We start from the raw sequence: 17,862 nt of genomic DNA, 5'->3' as shown, positions 1-17,862 counted from the left end.
AGCCACTCACTGCAGGGGGGTGGTATAGGGCTGGAACGTCACAGGAGGAAGTTGTAATGCCTTCCCTGTCTTTCTATTGGCCAGAAAAGTGCGCTAACGTCTCAGAGACAAAAGTGAAAGTAACTCGAACATCGCGTGGTGCTCGCCTCTAGTATCAAGCATCTCGAACACCCTAATACTCGAACGAGTATCAAGCTTGGACGAGTACCTTCGCTCATCTCTAATTATAGCGTATTTAAAAGAAATCAATATGGCAAGAGTCCACGTGGCTGGTGACCTGTTTGTTCAGCTCTTGACTCTCCAACTGCATGGTAAACCAGTGTGCAGGATTCAGCGAGACGGTCCCTACGCTCAGCGGCACATTCCCCTTAATAGCGGTATAAGATACAAATGACTATTTTGTACCAGTCTTGCCTTTTGTAAACAACACAACCACTTTAATAGGAGATTCTGCTTTATAACATTTCAGAAATGGCGACCCCCACCTACACATTCCTTGTGTTGTTTTTTGGATATGTTGGCCTATTTTTTTTGCATCACTACAGGATACACATCCTGCATCAGAGTGTTGCTTGCCACGAAGTCTAAGAGTGAGGCAAATTGCAGGAAGAGGAGAGGTGAATATCTGTATGTCTGGTCTTGGGTCTGAATTCTGGGGATAGTCTGGTATGAGGATTGTGTTTAGGAGGAGTCTGGTGTCTCTATTAATTCAGAGCTTAGGAGGGTCTAACTTGTTTTAGGGGGTCTGGTCTGGCCTTCGTATTTAGTTACGGTCGGCACTTATTTAAAGGGTTTGGGATTTGTATTTGATTATGGGGTCTGTTGTCTGTATTTACTGTACTTAGGGGTCTTGGATCTGTATTTGTTTGTTTCAGAGTCTGTCTTAGTTTATGGCACATGTGTCAAACACAAGGCCCGCGGGCCGAATCCGGCCCACTGCCTCGTGTTATGTGGCCTGCGGCATGGGTTGGGGAAGGACGGAGGGTTAATGGTGGCTGCTTTGGGGGGAGGGTTAATATCATTATTGCTGCTGCTGCTACTACTGGGGAGGGGGGGGGTAATATTATTGCTGCTGTCACTGCTGTGGGGGGGGGGGGGAGGTTAATATTATTGCTGCCGCCGTTGCTGGGTGGAGGGGGTTAATATTATTGCTGCCGCCGCTGGGGGGGGGGGGGGGGGGGTTGATATTATTGCTACTGCTGGGGGAAGGGTTAATATTATTGCTGCTGCTGCTGAGGAGGTTTAATATTATTGCTGCTGCTAGGGGGGTTAATAGTGCTGCCGTTGGGGGGTGGTTAATATTGCTGCCGTTAGGGGGGGGGGGGTTAATATTGCTGCCGTTGGGGGGGGGGTTATATTGCTGCTGTTGGGGGGGGGGGTTAATATTGCTGCTGTTGGGGGGAGTTAATATTGCTACTGTGGGGGGGTGTTAATATTGCTGCTGTTGGGGGGGGGGGTAATATTGCTGCTATTGGGGGGAGTTAATGTTGTTGCTGTTGGGGGGGGGGGTTAATATTGCTGCTGTTGGGGGGGTAATATTGCTGCTGTTGGGGTGGTGGTGGGGGTTTAATACTGTTGGGGATAATATTGCTGAGGGATTATTACTACTGTGGGGGTCGCTCTTACTACTGGAGCTACTGTGTACATCGCTCTTACTACTGGGGCTACTGTGGGGTACCCTGTTACTACTGGGGCCACTGTGGGGTACCCTGTTACTACTGGGGCCACTGTGGGGGTCAATATGTTTTACTGGGGCCACTATGAGATTTACAATTACTACTACGACCTCTATATGGGACACTATTACTACTGCGACCACTATAGGGGACACTATTACTACTGCGACCACTATAGGGGTCACTATTAGGGCTCATTCACATGGGTGTAATCATATTTCAGTCGGACAAATACGTTACGTATTTGCGCAATCGAAATTCGCTTATGCCTGCATATTTGGGAACGCAAAAAAGAACGCAGACGGGCCCACTGAGATGGTGCGCAAATATGCAGTGAATACACAGGTTTCCTGCGCATTCACCATGTATTTGCACGGCCCATTCACTTCAATGGCCTACTGGGGTGCGTCGTACGCAACAAAATAGGTCATGCTGTGTGACAATATACATCATGTGAATGAACTCATTGACATCAATGGCTTCTATTCACTGCATATTATGTACGCAAATACGCTTGTGTGAACGAGCCCTTACTGTACTGTCTTACAATCGGCCTTTTGAAGGTCACCATAAGCCTGATGTGACCCTCGGTGAAACGGAGTTTGACACCCCTGGTTTATGGGGTCTGTACTCATTATGCGGTCATATGCACTATTTTGAATTCAAATGTCCTAGGTGAGATCCTATACAAGAGTGTGGAGTGTGAGAATTTATAAGTTCCCATTTCAGAATCTACTGTCTCAAAAGTTAGCAAACGGGGGGCGTGGCCTGGACGCGAGCAGAGCTGGACGCATAAGCCTGTGCTCCGCTCTCTGTCGGCCTTTTAAAGCTACATTAAAAGCTTTTCCAGCGGGATAAACTTATCTAAACCTTCTTGGAGGCTTCCCTGGACACCATGCCGAAAAGAAAATCAGCAAAAGTGCCGGTACAAAGGGTCTCCGACTTCTTTTCCTCCCGCGGCGCGGGACTGACTGAGCCGACAGTGAAGGAGAGCTCTCCGATGTCCGCAGGCTCCGCCGCTGCCGCCGGGGCTGAGGGAGACACTGCAGGCTCTCCAAACAGAAAAGGAGAACCAGCAACCGGCTTAGAGAAGCTGCCCTCAGACCAGCAGAAGGCACCAGCTCAACGCAGGGTGAGTGATCAAAGTGATAGCTCCGCCATTAATGACCCTGACACAAACAAAATGGCGTCGCAGCACACACACTCCCCGCACAGCGTGTCCTCGTCTAAGTCTCTCACACTATCTAATAGCCCTGAAAAACAGAGGCCCCGCATGTCCCCATCTAATACCACTCGCAACCAGCTTTCTCAAATAGAAGAGGATCCTATAACCGATCTCCCTTCTTCAAGTCTTCCCGCGTCAGAAGATTTTATTAAAAACATGGTCCTGGCCTTGCGTGGCTCGTTTCAAAGGGACATTAAAGCTCTCTCCAACACATTTAACGTGTCCATGCAAGAGCTAGAGCAGCGCACAGACCAGGTAGAAAATAAAATAGGAGAAATAGCATCATCTCACAACAGTCTCATTGATGCGCATTATTCTCTTGAAGAAGAAGTGGAGTTTCTTAAGATCAAAATGACGGATTTGGAAGATAGAAGTAGAAGAAATAACGTGAAATTTAGAGGCATTCCTGAAAGCATAACACAATGCGACCTTGGAAAATACCTCATTAAGACGTCACTGAGAATGACTGCACCATAGACAGAGCTCACAGATTAGCAAAACCAAACTTCCTTCCTGAAACTACGCCTCGAGATGTAATAGCCAGAATACATTTCTTTCATATAAAGGAAGCACTTATGTCGGCCTCCAGAGCCTCAGGCTCTTTAACTCCGCTGTACAGCAACATTCATCTATACACGGACCTATCTCAGTCCACAATTCAAGCCAGGAAAGCCTTCTCCCAGATAACCCTAGCCCTGCGAAACGCCAAAATACCATACAAATGGGGCTTCCCTATCAAACTGATAATCCGCAGAGACAACGCAACACAAATTATATCTTCTCCGGAAGAAGGAAGAAAACTACTATCAAAATGGAATATCTCTCTGCCAGATATCCCACAAACAGCGAAACCCCAGAGACCGCAAGGAGCTCATAGTCGACGTACTCTACCAACAACGCCTCCGTGAAGAATCTACCACATTCCCAACTTGTCCTTACTCCACACGCTGGAATATTATTGCCATCTATACATGGAAAAAAGGCTGCCATTTATTTGCCGAACTTTTCCCCCAAATGAATCAGGTTTTAATACCTGCCATACTGTTTTGTTTATATTGTTTCTGTTCGCAGATCTTCAACTATCTAGGCGAGGAGTTACTCCCTCGAACCTTTTCTTATAGGCACGACACTTCTACCTTCAAGAACAATATCCACAAACCTCTGCCTATATGCAATGAAAGATCTGTCTGCAATGTTGTCTTCGAGCTTCTAATTGAAGAACAACTTCCGCGAACCCTACCTTCTAGGATCAGTCTCACCTTCAGGGACGGCGTTCGCAAATCTTCATGTACACCCAACAAAAGACCTTTCTTCGTTGTTGTAAGTTTACAACTTGTTGTATTTACTGTTACTCATGCTGCCAAGGTAACCCCACATATACTGCATATATTTATCACTCAAAATGTCATTAAATGTTTGCTCGCTTAACGCCAAGGGACAGAACACCCCTTTTAAAAGGGCAATGGTTTGGAGAGACGCTAGGTCGGCAAACATTGACGTATTATGCCTGCAAGAGACACATTTCACACATCTCTCTTCTGCTAAATTCTCAAATAAACTTTACCCTAATATTTTTTTCGCAAATGCTTCAAAAAAACACTCAGGCGTACTAATAGCATTCAAAGAAACACTAAATTTCTCCCTCAAAGAGCAAGTAGTTGACATTAAAGGAAGATATCTTATCTTAGTAGGTAAACTAAACGAAACTCCAATAACAATAGCAAATATTTATGCGCCCAACAAGGCACAAATCTCTTTTCTAAATAAACTGATAAAAAATAAAAAAAAACTCCACTCGGGTAAATTAATCCTATGTGGAGATTTTAATATTATTCCAAATAAAGATTTAGACTCCACAGCAAAAACAAGAATTTCTCCCATGCTTCAGTCTTGGCTCCATAGAGAAGGTCTATATGACTCCTTCAGGTGCTTGCACGCCTCCTCAAAGGAATATACTTATTACTCTCCGAGGCATAAGACATTCTCGCGAATCGATCTTCTATTGGTGGATAGATGGACTCTTACTTCCGTTATCAACTCATCAATAGGTACTACCACATGGTCCGACTATTCCCCTATATACTTAAAACTCAACATTAACGCCCCTTTTAATCCAGCCAGGATTTGGAGAAATGACGTAAATTTATTTAAAGGGGTTGTCCCGCGCCGAAACGTTTTTTTTTTTTTCAATAGGCCCCCCGTTCGGCGCGAGACAAACCCAATGCATGTGTTAAAAAAAAAAACATTTAGTACTTACCCGAATCCCCGCGCTGCGGCGACTTCTTCCTTACCTTACTAAGATGGCCGCCGGGATCTTTACCCACGATGCACCGCGGGTCTTTTCCCATGGTGCACCGTGGGCTCTGTGCGGTCCATTGCCGATTCCAGCCTCCTGATTGGCTTGAATCGGCACACGTGACGGGGCGGAGCTACGAGGACCAGCTCTCCGGCACGAGCGGCCCCATTCACCAGGGAGAAGACCGGACTGCGCAAGCGCGTCTAATCGGGCGATTAGACGCTGAAATTAGACGGCACCATGGCGACGGGGACGCTAGCAACGGAACAGGTAAGTGAATAACTTCTGTATGGCTCATAATTAATGCACGATGTACATTACAAAGTGCATTAATATGGCCATACAGAAGTGCTGAACCCCACTTGCTTTCGCGGGACAACCCCTTTAACTCACCCGCCAATCAAAACCTTATCAAAGAAGCACTAAAAGAATACTTTACCAATAACGCCACTCCCGACGTCAATAATTTCACATTATGGAACGCCCACAAGGCAGTTATCCGGGGAGGTCTAATAAAACTTAAAATACAAGATCGGAGAAATAAACAATCAAAAATTGATTCCCTATTAGAGAATTAAAAAAAATTAGAGAAGACCCAACAGGAATCTCCGCAGATGAGATATCATCTAGAACTGATGACGATGAGAAGCGAGTTGAGGAAAATTCTTCTAACCAAGCACGCCAACAATCTCACTTTCTTAAGAGCAAACTTCTATTCTCACATCAACAAACCATCAAAACTAATGGCCAAAATGGCTAAAAAGAAACAAGTCAAAGCAAAAATCCCATTTATAAACTCTCTCAAAGACCCTAGCATAAAAATTACCCATCCCCAACAAATAGCAGACCAGTTCAAAACCTTCTACGTAAATCTATATAATCTAACGGATGATCCAAATACTTTCCAACCCACCACAGACCTTATAGAGAAATTCCTAAATAATATATCTCTTCCATCTCTGAAACTAGTAAACGAACCTTTGAATAAGCCGATAGCTATCCCAGAAATAATTAAAGCTATCAACGGATTAAAAAATTACAAGTCCCCTGGTCCAGATGGGCTATCTAATGAATACTACAAAAAGTTTTCTCTCTCCCTAATACCACACCTAGCAGCCATTTTTAATGACTCAATTAATCAGGGTAAGATGGCAGAAGAAATGTTACAAGCTACAATTGTTGCTATCCCTAAGCCAGGGAAACCCACCTCATCCCCAACAAACTTCAAGCCCATTTCCCTCCTAAATTCTGACGTAAAGATCTACTCCAAAATTCTAGCAACTAGACTGCTGGAGCTCCTTCCTGGAGTCATACACGACGACCAGGTGGGCTTCACGAAGGGCAGAAATGCGGTGGATGGTGTGAGAAGAACTCAAAATCTAGTGGAACTATCAAACTCGAGTCGGACGCCTTCTCTCCTCCTTTCCCTGGACGCGGAGAAGGCGTTCGATAGAGTCCATTGGGGGTTTGCCTTCGCCGTTCTTCGCAAATTCGGAGTGGGAGATAATTTCCTCTGGGCGGTACAGGCCCTCTATACACAGTCTTCCGCAAGGGTCCTTGTAGATGGAGCCCTCTCCAAGCCATTCTTGATTACAAATGGAACCCGTCAGGGGTGTCCCCTTTCCCCTCTGATATTCACCATGATCATCGAACCGCTAGCTGAGATGATCAGAACCTCACTAACAGTTAGAGGGATACCAGTCGGCATGAGGCAATATAAAATTGGCCTCTTTGCAGATGATATACTCATCACTTTAACTGACCCCTTAAACTCTCTTAGAGAGGTTAACGAATGCATATCTCGTTTTAGCCAAGTTTCCTACTATAAATTAATTTAAGCAAATCCCAAATCATGGGTTTTAATATAGACAAAAAACTAAAAGAAAACATACAAAATGAGTTCCCCTTTCAGTGGAAAACAACAATTCCTTACTTAGGAATTTAACTCTGTAACACGTTGTCAGAGATCATACCGCAAAATATAAGTCCACTTTTTTCCTCGCTTAAAGAGGAGCTGGGGGAGTTGGGAAGAAGAGAGATCTCGTGGTTCGGCAGAGTGGCTTTATATAAAATGCTCATTCTGCCAAAAATCTTGTATTTGTTTCAAACAATATCTTATCCAATTCCTCAAAACATAATAGCTAACTTTCAACGACAGATGCTGGATTTTGTTTGGAACTATAAAAGACCCAGATTGGCGGCCTCTATTCTATACCAACACAGAAGACAGGGTGGTCTGGGCGTGCCCAATCTCCAAGCTTATCACAATTCAATTATTCTAAGTCAATCAGCCATCTGGTTTTAAAGCTCACAAATCCCATCATGGTGCCACATGGAGAGGCATAGGAATCAAAACCAACCTTTGAGCCTTCTTATCAAAGCCTCTGTAGTAGGCATTTTTGACTCAGAAGGGCCTCCTTTTCTCCCATTAGCAAACTTCTCGCCCTTGATGCTAACCACGATCCATTGCTGGAACCTCCTAGCATACAAATTTGAACAGTCTACCAGAGCTTCCTTGGTTAGCCTCCCTCTGGAAATTTTAACCTACTTTATTCGCAATTTAAATTTGAAAGAGTGGAGCAGATGTGGAATCACCCTCCTATCTGACCTCCTGGAAGGAAAAAAACCTCGACTTTTCTCAAGCATACAATCTCAGTTTAATTTACCTGACAAGGAAATTTTCTCCAACTTAAGGATCCTGTCGCTCATCAGCAACTTATGCCCTGAGGCGTACTCTTTCCCAATTGATCTGGAGACTCTGTTCCACAAATGTACCATTTCACAAACCTCCACGACAAGAGTATTTTATGACATCATTGCAGGGAATATGAACAATACTAAAAAAGTTCATTTACTAAACTGGGAGCGAGACCTCGGAAAAAGATTTGAAATCACACATTGGCTGAAAGCCTTTGAAAGAGCAAATAAATCAACTATATCAGCCGGATTACTTCAGACACACTATAAACTGCTGTCAAGATGGTACTATACCCCCACAAAGTTAGCCAAGTGTTTCCCAAACATGAGCAAAGAATGCTGGAGAAATTGTGGAGCTGAGGGCTCACTATGCCATATATTCTGGAGCTGTCCCTTGATTCAAAATTATTGGCGAGAAGTTTTTGACACCATCCGACTTATCACTGGAATACGACCCGCCAAAACTCCACAATTGGCCCTCCTTCTCCTAGAATGCGACTCACTCCCAGCAGATAAAAGAACTTGGACATGCCACTTCCTTCTTGCAGCCAAAAGCCTCATTGCAAGGAAATGGAAAACGACCTCCTCGCCAACTCTAAAAGATCTACTAGACATTATATCTGACCACCATTGCTTTGAGAAAGTGTATGCTAAAAATAATAATTCTCTACCAAAATTCAGTCGTGTATGGGAACCTTGGCAGCAATTCAAGTTAAAATGTTAGTTTTAATTTTAATTTTACCTTACATACACAACCAAATCAACAATTTATCTATATTTAATATCAGTAACAAGAAATCGTAACTCTGAAAGTACCGCAATCTGCCAACTGATTTTCTCTGTTGTTATTATCTATTTTATGCTACACTTTGCATATATATCTGTTACTGTATATACTACAAGCCATTCTTGCACGTATGTATACTTTAAAGAAAATGTTCAATAAAAATATTTGGAAAAAAAAAAAAAGTTAGCAAACAAGGTTATGACTTGGATAATGAGGGCTCGGAGTTAGGCCCAATGCCCACTTGTGCGCACGGATTCCACTGCTGAATCCCACAGCGGTATCCAACCGTGCCCGGAGACATAGGGAGAAAAAACATTCCCTACCTCTTCGGCTCCAGCACGGATCTCCTCTGTGCCGGCCAGATCTTCTTTCTTCAGCGGATGTGTCTGGACGTGTCGGCGACATGCCGGACGCATGTGCAATGCTATTTTTCCTTTTTCTGATGTCCTGCTTTCACGCGGATCCACAGTATGTCCACAGTGACAGGTGTGCCGCGGATAGGACGGCTTCTATTAATCTCAATGGAAGCCGTCCTGCGTGATCCACAGAAAAATGGAGCATGCTGTGATTTCTACCCGCATGTATGTGATTTGCACACCGGGAAACAAAATAACATCCGCATGCTTTCAATTGCCATGTAGATGCTAATGCTTCCCTATTGGTGGCTAGAGCTGCGGATCTCCTGCGCAGGAGACGCACGCAGATTTTATAAATAAAATCTGCCTATGGACGTTGGGCCTTATATCTAAAAAGAATTTGCTGAGGCGTGCGCTTCTAACTTCCATGTGTACGGCTGCTGAACTCCAGCTAGTCATTATTGTGCCAGCCAAAAGGCTGCTTAGCCCAATTCCCGCCATTCTGTATGCGCCTTTCTTCATTTTTCTTGCCCAGATGCAGGACTTTCTCCTTGTTACATCCCATTCTGTTAGTCGCTGACCACTGTGCAAGCTTTTCTAGATCTTTCTGAATACTCTCTCTCTTCGCTAGTGTTAGCCATCCTTCCTGAATGTATCTACACAGTATGTATTGACTATCGATACGAATTTTGCCGCAATTCCGCTGCAAAGTCCGCAATGAATCTGCAGTAGAATCTATGTACGTTACATGTGAATTTCCTGCAGAATGAATTGCTTGAAAGTCTTACTGCCGGTGCCGGCCAGCTAACGCTGCGCATGGTTTCTGCAGTGTGTGGGTGAGTTTTATTGAAATCTTGTTCATTTTGTTTTCTTGAACTGTAATCTGCTGCGGGTTTTAATGCAGAATTCCATATAGGAAGATCCACAGCGTATCTATTACATGTGGACATGCCCTAACTGGCTGCGGGAAACCTGCAGAGTTTTGCAGTACCAGAAAAGAGGATTTTCAGGAAATCTCATCCACTGACGGCAGAAACTGAAACGCTCTGCTGATTTTACATTTGCAGCAGATTTGCTTTGGATTTTCCCTGCTGGGTCCAATAGCAGTGTTAAAATACACAACAGATCCAAATTGCTCATCCACAAAAGACCCGCAAGACACACAAAAAGGGGCCACAACTGTTTTGGATGAATCAGGTTTTTTTTACACTGGTAGTGATTTTTTTCCCCAACAAAGCCAAAAGTAAGTGTTATTCTATTCTGGTCTGGCGACTGAGATCTGATATTCCGTTTTTTAGTCTGCTCTGGCCTGGATTCTAAAAACTGCGGTAGGACATGATTACACAGGATTTGTTTTATTTACTGAGTTGACTGAATGTGGTTGTGTTGGTGCAAAATTTCAAAATTTGGGGCCCCACTTTTAACTTTGCCCAGGGTCACACTTTGTCTACAAAATGGAAATGTTTCCATGTCTGAACTTACCTTTATATTTCTGGCAGATGTATCCTTTTATAAGGCTACAATCCTCCACAATCCAGGTACCGGTATCAAACAGACTTCCAAGTTGCAAAGTCACACAATCAACCCCCTTAAAAAAAATTAGATTCAGAAAATGTCACATTTGAGTGTATCATAGAAACTAAAACTCTGCAAACCGGATTCTCTCTGTATGACATAAGAAAGTAAGAGATGCCGGGCCCCGCTGAATGGAAAACAGCGATTGGGCTAAAGCACCAGTGAGATATCCAATAGCAAAGTAACACGGTACCGAATATACACACTCCAGATAATAGAAACAAAACTTTAAGAAGGAACAACACTTCAGGGTGACCGCCCACTACAGTTCTTTTTCACTGTGAAATTCACAGGTTTTTTTTCTCCAGGGGTCTGTGGGACTTGTTAATGTTAAAATCCCATCGCGCAAAATTGCAGTTTCACGGTAAATTGCGATTTTGCGGCAATGCATTTTTAACATTAGAAAGCCCCATAGACACCTGGAAAAAAAATGCAGCAAATTTGCAAATGCTAGTGGGTAGTCACCCTTAAACAGTAAAATTACCCCCAAAAACAAAGGCTACAGTCACACTAGCATTTTTTGAACTGATCCAGTTTTAACAAAAACGCTATTCAGCAAAACAGATGTTTTTTTGACAGATGTTCAAAAGAAATCCGTAAAACAGATAAAATGCTTTCAGCTTAATGTCTTTTTTTCAAAATGTGAAATAAATCTGTTTTCTTGTGAACAAGAGGAGGAGGAACAGAAATAAGAGGAGGAAGAGAAAGAAAAGGGGGAGGCTTTTCAATGAATGTGACTCAGGGCTCAGTCACACGGGCGCATCGATGCCCGTGTTACTGCAGCCAGCAGACAGCCGTACCTGAAGTCGGACGGCTCTCTGCAGCGCCAGGAGGAAAAACATGTGACCGGCTTCATTGCTGGTCATGTGTTCTTTCATCAGCGCTGGAGAGAGACGGCCGTCTTCAGGTACGGCCGTCTTCTAACTGTAAGTCACACGGGCACATCGGCGCCGGTGTACGGGTGCCGATGCGCCCGTGTGACTGAGCCCTCAGTGGTTAGCACTGTTGCCTTGTAGCGCTGTGGTTCTAGGTTCTGACTGTGGGCAACATCTGCATGGAGTTTGTATGCTCTATGTTTATTCTTTTTCCACTTATCCTGGCAGCATGGTGGCTCAGTTGTTACCATTGCTGCCTTGCTGTGGTGGAGTTCTGAATTCAATTCTACCCAAAGGCAATATCTGTATGTAGTTGTTATGTACTGTTGTGTTTATTCTTCTTCTCCTCTGTAGAAGTAAGAGCAAAGAACAAATGTGGTGGCTCAGTTGGTAGCACTACTGCCTTGCAGTGCTGGAGTTTCAGGTTCATGTCTGACCAAATATGACATCTGTATGGTGTTTTTTGAAGTCCATGCAGATGTTGTCTTGGTGAGATTTGAACCTAGTACTACAGGGCGACAGTGCTAACCACTAAGCCACATTCATTGAGGAGGCACCACCACCTAGATTTGTAGTGTACAGAAGTTAACAAATGGAAGTTTCTCAATGGTCTATGTAGTCTTGTGCTTATGTGTATTGTCAGTGTGTTCCATGTGAGTGAATATGATGTGTATTGCACAGCTGCAGCACTGAATGGGTTACAGTCTGGGTTATGTCTGGAAAAGTATCTATTTGTCTGTCATGTGACCTTCTTTTATATATGTGGTTGCAAGGTGCATAAGTGAGGAGAGTGGAGGTTGGAGTTTGTCTTGGCTGGTTCTATTCACCTGTCCATCCCGACAGAAGCTGGCCTGCATACAAACACCTTTATTCTGTATGTAGAGGTTATGGAGGAGGCTGAGCAGATAGACTACTGGTGCCATGAACCCCCTTTTTCTTCCCTGTATGGAGAGTTAGAGGTGTGACAAGCTGCAAGAAGTACGAGTTTGCACGGTGCAGTGTGGAGTGCAATTCTACCACCCTGTGAGTGGGTACCGGTAGAGAGTTATCAAGGTGTTCGTGAAAAAAACAAAATGTGTCCAGGACCAGAGAACCACAGATAACTTGGCCTATGTAAGTCCCTCTGTTCTCCTGCATTTTTCCCCGTCACTTCATGTGTTCTCCTGCACTATCTGTCCTGCCGGTGGATGTAAGCTTGGACTGTATTGGAGTTGTTACAAGTTGTGTTTCCAGTAAATGGCTTTACCGACCGTTCCCAGTTCTGCCTTTATAACTTCACCCTGTGTGTGGACTCTTTATTCATTCGCCAAGAGATCACAGCGGAGGAAGGAACAGTGGTGTCACCCATGACAAGAGTGGGCTCAGGTAAACCCTTCCCAGGTTAACCTAACTTTAATAGCCTACTCGTGGCTCGTTGGACATGTCCCTTGTTATCCTCCGGGTGGGAGGCAGTAGAGCCACCATGACAAGGCCTACATCAAAACCCGCTGACTCCTAGGCTAGGGCCCGCACCTTGGATGCTGCAGGGAGGACTATCTTGGCATTACGAACAGGATAAGTCCCTTCTGTGCCTGTTTACACTGGTTGGAGTGAAAACGCCTCCGCCATCAATTTTTCCGGACCAGAGAGGATTTCCATGCCCACGTCTGGAGTGCTTAAAAAGTTGCCTATTTTCAGTCAGCTGAGCCTACTGATAAGAATTTCCAGGAGGACAAGACTGTGTGCTTTAAAAAGTTTAAATATGCAGACTTTGCAGAGTCAAGAAGATTATTCTGCAAAATCAGCTTCATATGCACTGCATCCTGAGATGAGGACTTTTAGAGTTGCTGGACCCTGTTGTGTTCTAACTGTACAAGAAACAAGCAGCTTGGACTCACAAGATGGCGTCCAGCCTTCTTCATCAACCACTAAAGTTCCCGTTGTGAGTTTCCCACTGTGGCTGGAGAAAAAGCAAGGGGTGGCGCCCCCACTGCAGAGCAACAGTCTGCAGCTTAGGACCGTCCAGAGGAGGAGACTTTTTCCACCAGCGAACGACTGCACTTCTCTCTGCAGAACAGAGTAGCTTCTCCCTCAGATGACATGGCTGCTGGGATCGTTGTAGGAGTGCCAGACGGGTATCATCCTGCTTGTCCCTGCTTCTACTTGGGCGATGAGCCGGAGTTGCAGCAGCTGCTGATGCCACTGCCAAACCCTGTTTCCCCACAAGAAGTCTTTCACCAGGCCTGGAGATTAAATACCAGCGAGGAAAAGATCTCCTCCAATCTCCATTTCCTCAGAGGAGGAACAACTGTCTGCTAGCACCAAGGACACCCACCAGCTCGGAAGGGAGCCCTTCTTTGTTCCTTGGATTATTATGCCTCGGGACAATGTGGAAGCCTGAGCTGAATGCCTTCCTTTCACCTACCTGCTGGACATTGGAGGCTCAACTCTGTTGTATTGGAATATCTTTTGAATTGCAATTTATAAATATAGTAAAGTTATTTTATGTAAGTTTTGCTTGTTGACCCATTTTTTTGATTGTAGCCACATATTGTAGCTGCATTGAAATCAATGGGAGCTGCACTTGCAGTTACAAGTGCCAGCCACTACACAAGGGTTGGAGTAGCTGCTTCTGCCCTGACCCCTGTGTATAAGTGAAGTTGGCAGCGGGCGCTGGATCAGCTGATTGGCCAGGGTACCAGCGGCGGACCCCAGCTAATCAACTACTGATAACCTATTCTGAGCATTTTCCCTGGAAACCCCCTTAACAGCTTATAAATAAAATGTATAAAAACTTACATGATTATAATTCTTTGGATGACCTTTGGCCCAATTTGTATAATACAATCCACTCTGATCCGTCCAAACAAACGCCCATTCGCTATTCCTGTCATGTAATCCAATCCATAGATTTACCTTAACGGATTTTAAATTAGAGATCAAAAAAGCTGAAATAAAAACACATATATATGTATTACCAAATGGGGAAAAGCAGCACAATGTAAATGCAAACTTTAGCCAGTGCTTGAAGGGATTGTCCAACTCACTTATTTCAGTGCTTAGCTCCCCCTACTGAACACTGTACTCTGGCAATATGTTTACGGTTGCACCAAAGCATCGCTTTGACACTCTGGCACCATGGCATCGGACCCGTGATGTCGCTGGGTCTTCTAGTCCAGTGACATCCTGTAAACATGTCATGTGGGTTTCTAATGTAGAAGGCCTGGTATGTTTATGGGATGTCACTGATTACACACGTGACTATGCAGCCAATAAGAGGCCCCGACGCTGGATGTCAACAACCAGCAAAACTAAATGGAGGACAGAAGCGACAGTGCGGAAGCAGCCCAGGGGGTGGGTATTTTGTTATTTACAGCCTCCCTACCACCCCTCCGCTGTCACCAAAGCATTTAGAATTTAGAACCCCTTTAATTAGGTAACCCCAGAATTATTCCTGCACCAAACCTGATTTTTATGGACAAGTTTCTTAAACTGTCCATTAAAATGTTTCCTAGCACTTTCCACACAGTGAGAGGCGGTTGTGATTGACAGTTGTCACCCTGCGCCCACAGCCAGAATAAATCCACAACATTAATATGGATTCAAGAATAAAGAACAAAATCGAGCTTTGAAAAAATTAATTGAAAAAGACAAGACCGCACGCAAAAAAAAAACTAGAACAAGTTCAGAAGGTCAGTATGAGCCACATCCTCAAAAGGTTAAAGATGGCAGAATTCCCCCCATTCTTCTCCTTTCTAATTACATTTACTTCGCCTATTTTACACGGGGAGGTTTAGGAAATAGTGATGACATTCCTGTGATATCCATGGGCGTGTAGCGGTTAATACCCAATATCTCTGGTGGTCTAGGGTAATGAAGGGCTTACCCCTTCCATTTACGTCCTGGCTGGGAACGTGTTCCTGTAAATGGACGTAAACTTATGTCCTATGGATGGCATAGGCTCAGTCCCCAATGGGGGGAGGGGGGGGGGGCGCATTAAAAAAATGTAAAAAAAAGTACAAATTAAAAAAACACTGCTGCTACACAATACTGTAGATGGCATGTGGCTGTCACTCTGCGATTACTATTGTTTATGGGGGGCATTCTTCTGGCTGTGGTGGCACACATTATGGGGGTATTTTGGTGCTGCCATTAGTGGAATAAATGGGTTGGGTGGTCTTTATATAGGTGTTTCATTAATACCCAGGAGATGACCTTTATTTATTGGTACAGTATGGCAGCATTATTGTGTGTACTGTATGGTAGTATTAGTTATGTGTATACTATGACAGTATTATGTATGTACCATATGGTTCTAGCATCTGCTTGTTCTATGACAGCGGCTTGAGGGGTGCATGTGTGTGCCTGGTTGTGCAATTAAAGGGCCAGAGTTCACCAACTTAATTCATCCCCTGTCTATCAACTACTATCCTTGGCTATATTAGGAATCCTTGCGAGTATTGTGGACATTTTGGTCTTCTCAAGGTTCTATAAAGTTCATTCTGTCTCTCTGGTTTTCTGACTATGTTCCCATCTCTGCTCCTAACCCCAGCTTACTATACCAGCTACTTGTCGGCTGCCAGCCGTACCTCTGGCCTGCGTAGCCATACTGAACCTGTTCTCTGTGAACCGACCTCTGGCTTCATTCTTGCACTGAAGTTTGCCATCGGCCCCAACCGGACAATCAGATTAGGCCCTGGCGCAGTACCTGAGGGTGTGGACCTATAACAGTGTCAGCTACCACTGTACTCGGACTACTTCCTGAGAAACAGTAGGGCATCCCCGTAAGGCCATATCCTGATTAGTGGGGTTAGAGGGTAAAACTGGTGTTCTTCACGTGTCACATTAAATATAGAATTTTTTATGTGCCGTTCATGCTCAGTTATTCTTGTTCTTAACTTTCTAGTAGTGCAACCTACATAGTGTTTGTTTCATATGGTACAACTAATAATATACAGCACATTCATAGAATCACAGTTTATGTGGCTACTGATGGTATTGATAGGGGCTAAAAGGGTTAATATATGTTGCTTAGCAAGCCATTTGAGAATTTTATGTGTAAAAGAGCTGATGACTACCTGTGGTTTCCTGTCTTGAGTTCTACGCCTGACCTGAGCGGAATCAGGAAGGTCACCAGAGCAGATGTCCTTTAGTTTAGCAAGAAATGGCTTAACCACAGAGAGTTATCAGTTCTTTAAAAAGAATGTGCTTGTCTAAGTCATATGTGAAATCACGAGTTTTTCCCTGTTTAACCACAAGTCGCATCCCTGCGAGGGCGACTGGCTATAAAAACCAAGACATACAGAGAATAAACAGAGTTCATTGCTTCAATCATATACCGTGTGTAAAGGTCAATGCTTTGCCTCTCAGGAGCGCTCCGACCTAGGTCAATTTGGAAACGGACAACATCACTGACCAGTCTGTTTGAGCAGACTAACCCCCGACAGTTCTTGGCGCCCAACTAGGGGGCGGGGCTTTTCTTTACGGGACATCGCAACCAGTAGACTGAAACAAACTCCTGGCCCGTTGACGTGGACACTGGATCCTGAGACCCCAGACTGAAAACACCGGTGTAAAGGTAAGAGATTGTCTTACTATTATACAGTCTGGATTCTTTAGATCTGTGTCTCTAACGGACTAGAGGTTAGTTGTTGCCTGTTTCAATATATTTTCTGCCCCACCCATATTTTAGAGTGAATAAGGTTCATTTAACTGTCCTAGACGGAAGAACTCACTCATTGGGACTTAAAGAGTCATGTTGTCTGTATTGGAGATTGAAATAATTGTTATTATTATAGTCTTATTTCTGGCAGTCATATTGTTACTCTGGATCTGTTAGAATATTACTAAAAGTTCCGTAAGAGGCGAAGTCTGGTCTCCCCTGAATCCTAGTGTTTGAAGTTGACCACGTTTTAGTTCTGTAAATCTATTCCGGGACAAGGAACTGTGTGTTCCCAGATAATCTCAGTGATTATCTTAGTTTACTGTGTGAAATATACGTCCTGCATACTTAGTGAAGAATAGTTGAAACTGGTCAAACATGGGGTCTGAACAATCTAAGACATATCAGACTCCTATTGAAATAATTAAAGATAGAGAAGGGGAGGACATTTGCAGACAAGCCTATAAAGTTTACAAACGTATAGGCCTCAAGAAGGCGGGAACATTCAATTATGAATTTTGGTCACAATATGAGGATAAGCATAGAAAGGAAATAAGAAATAAGGGTTTGGAAAAGGGCATGAAGGCCATCCTGGACTGCTCTAAAACAGCAGAAGACGAACACTGGCACTCCGAGTCCCGAGGCGAGGGCATTTTAGTTTATTGTCCTATGGCCCGGCCACCAATAGACGTTCCCATGGAAACCCCTATGGTTCCATTGGCCCCTCCTGTCGT

The 17,862-nt window shown here is 44.2% G+C and overlaps 1 protein-coding gene across 1 annotated transcript in view; it reads right to left on the bottom strand.

The window, feature by feature from the left end:
* Positions 1–17,862, bottom strand: part of LOC136586617 (macrophage mannose receptor 1-like) — a 300,895-nt gene that overhangs the window by 130,119 nt on the left and 152,914 nt on the right. The window contains exons 21-22 of the mRNA XM_066584760.1: positions 14,266–14,414; positions 10,520–10,625 (exon numbers count right to left, since the gene is read on the bottom strand). Of these exons, the coding sequence (XP_066440857.1) occupies positions 10,520–10,625; positions 14,266–14,414 (255 nt within the window). The remainder of the gene's footprint in view (positions 1–10,519; positions 10,626–14,265; positions 14,415–17,862) is intronic.

Source organism: Eleutherodactylus coqui, chromosome 12, assembly GCF_035609145.1.
Source record: "Eleutherodactylus coqui strain aEleCoq1 chromosome 12, aEleCoq1.hap1, whole genome shotgun sequence".
Classification (NCBI taxonomy): domain Eukaryota; kingdom Metazoa; phylum Chordata; class Amphibia; order Anura; family Eleutherodactylidae; genus Eleutherodactylus; species Eleutherodactylus coqui.
This window is presented reverse-complemented; position numbering and strand designations above follow the sequence as displayed.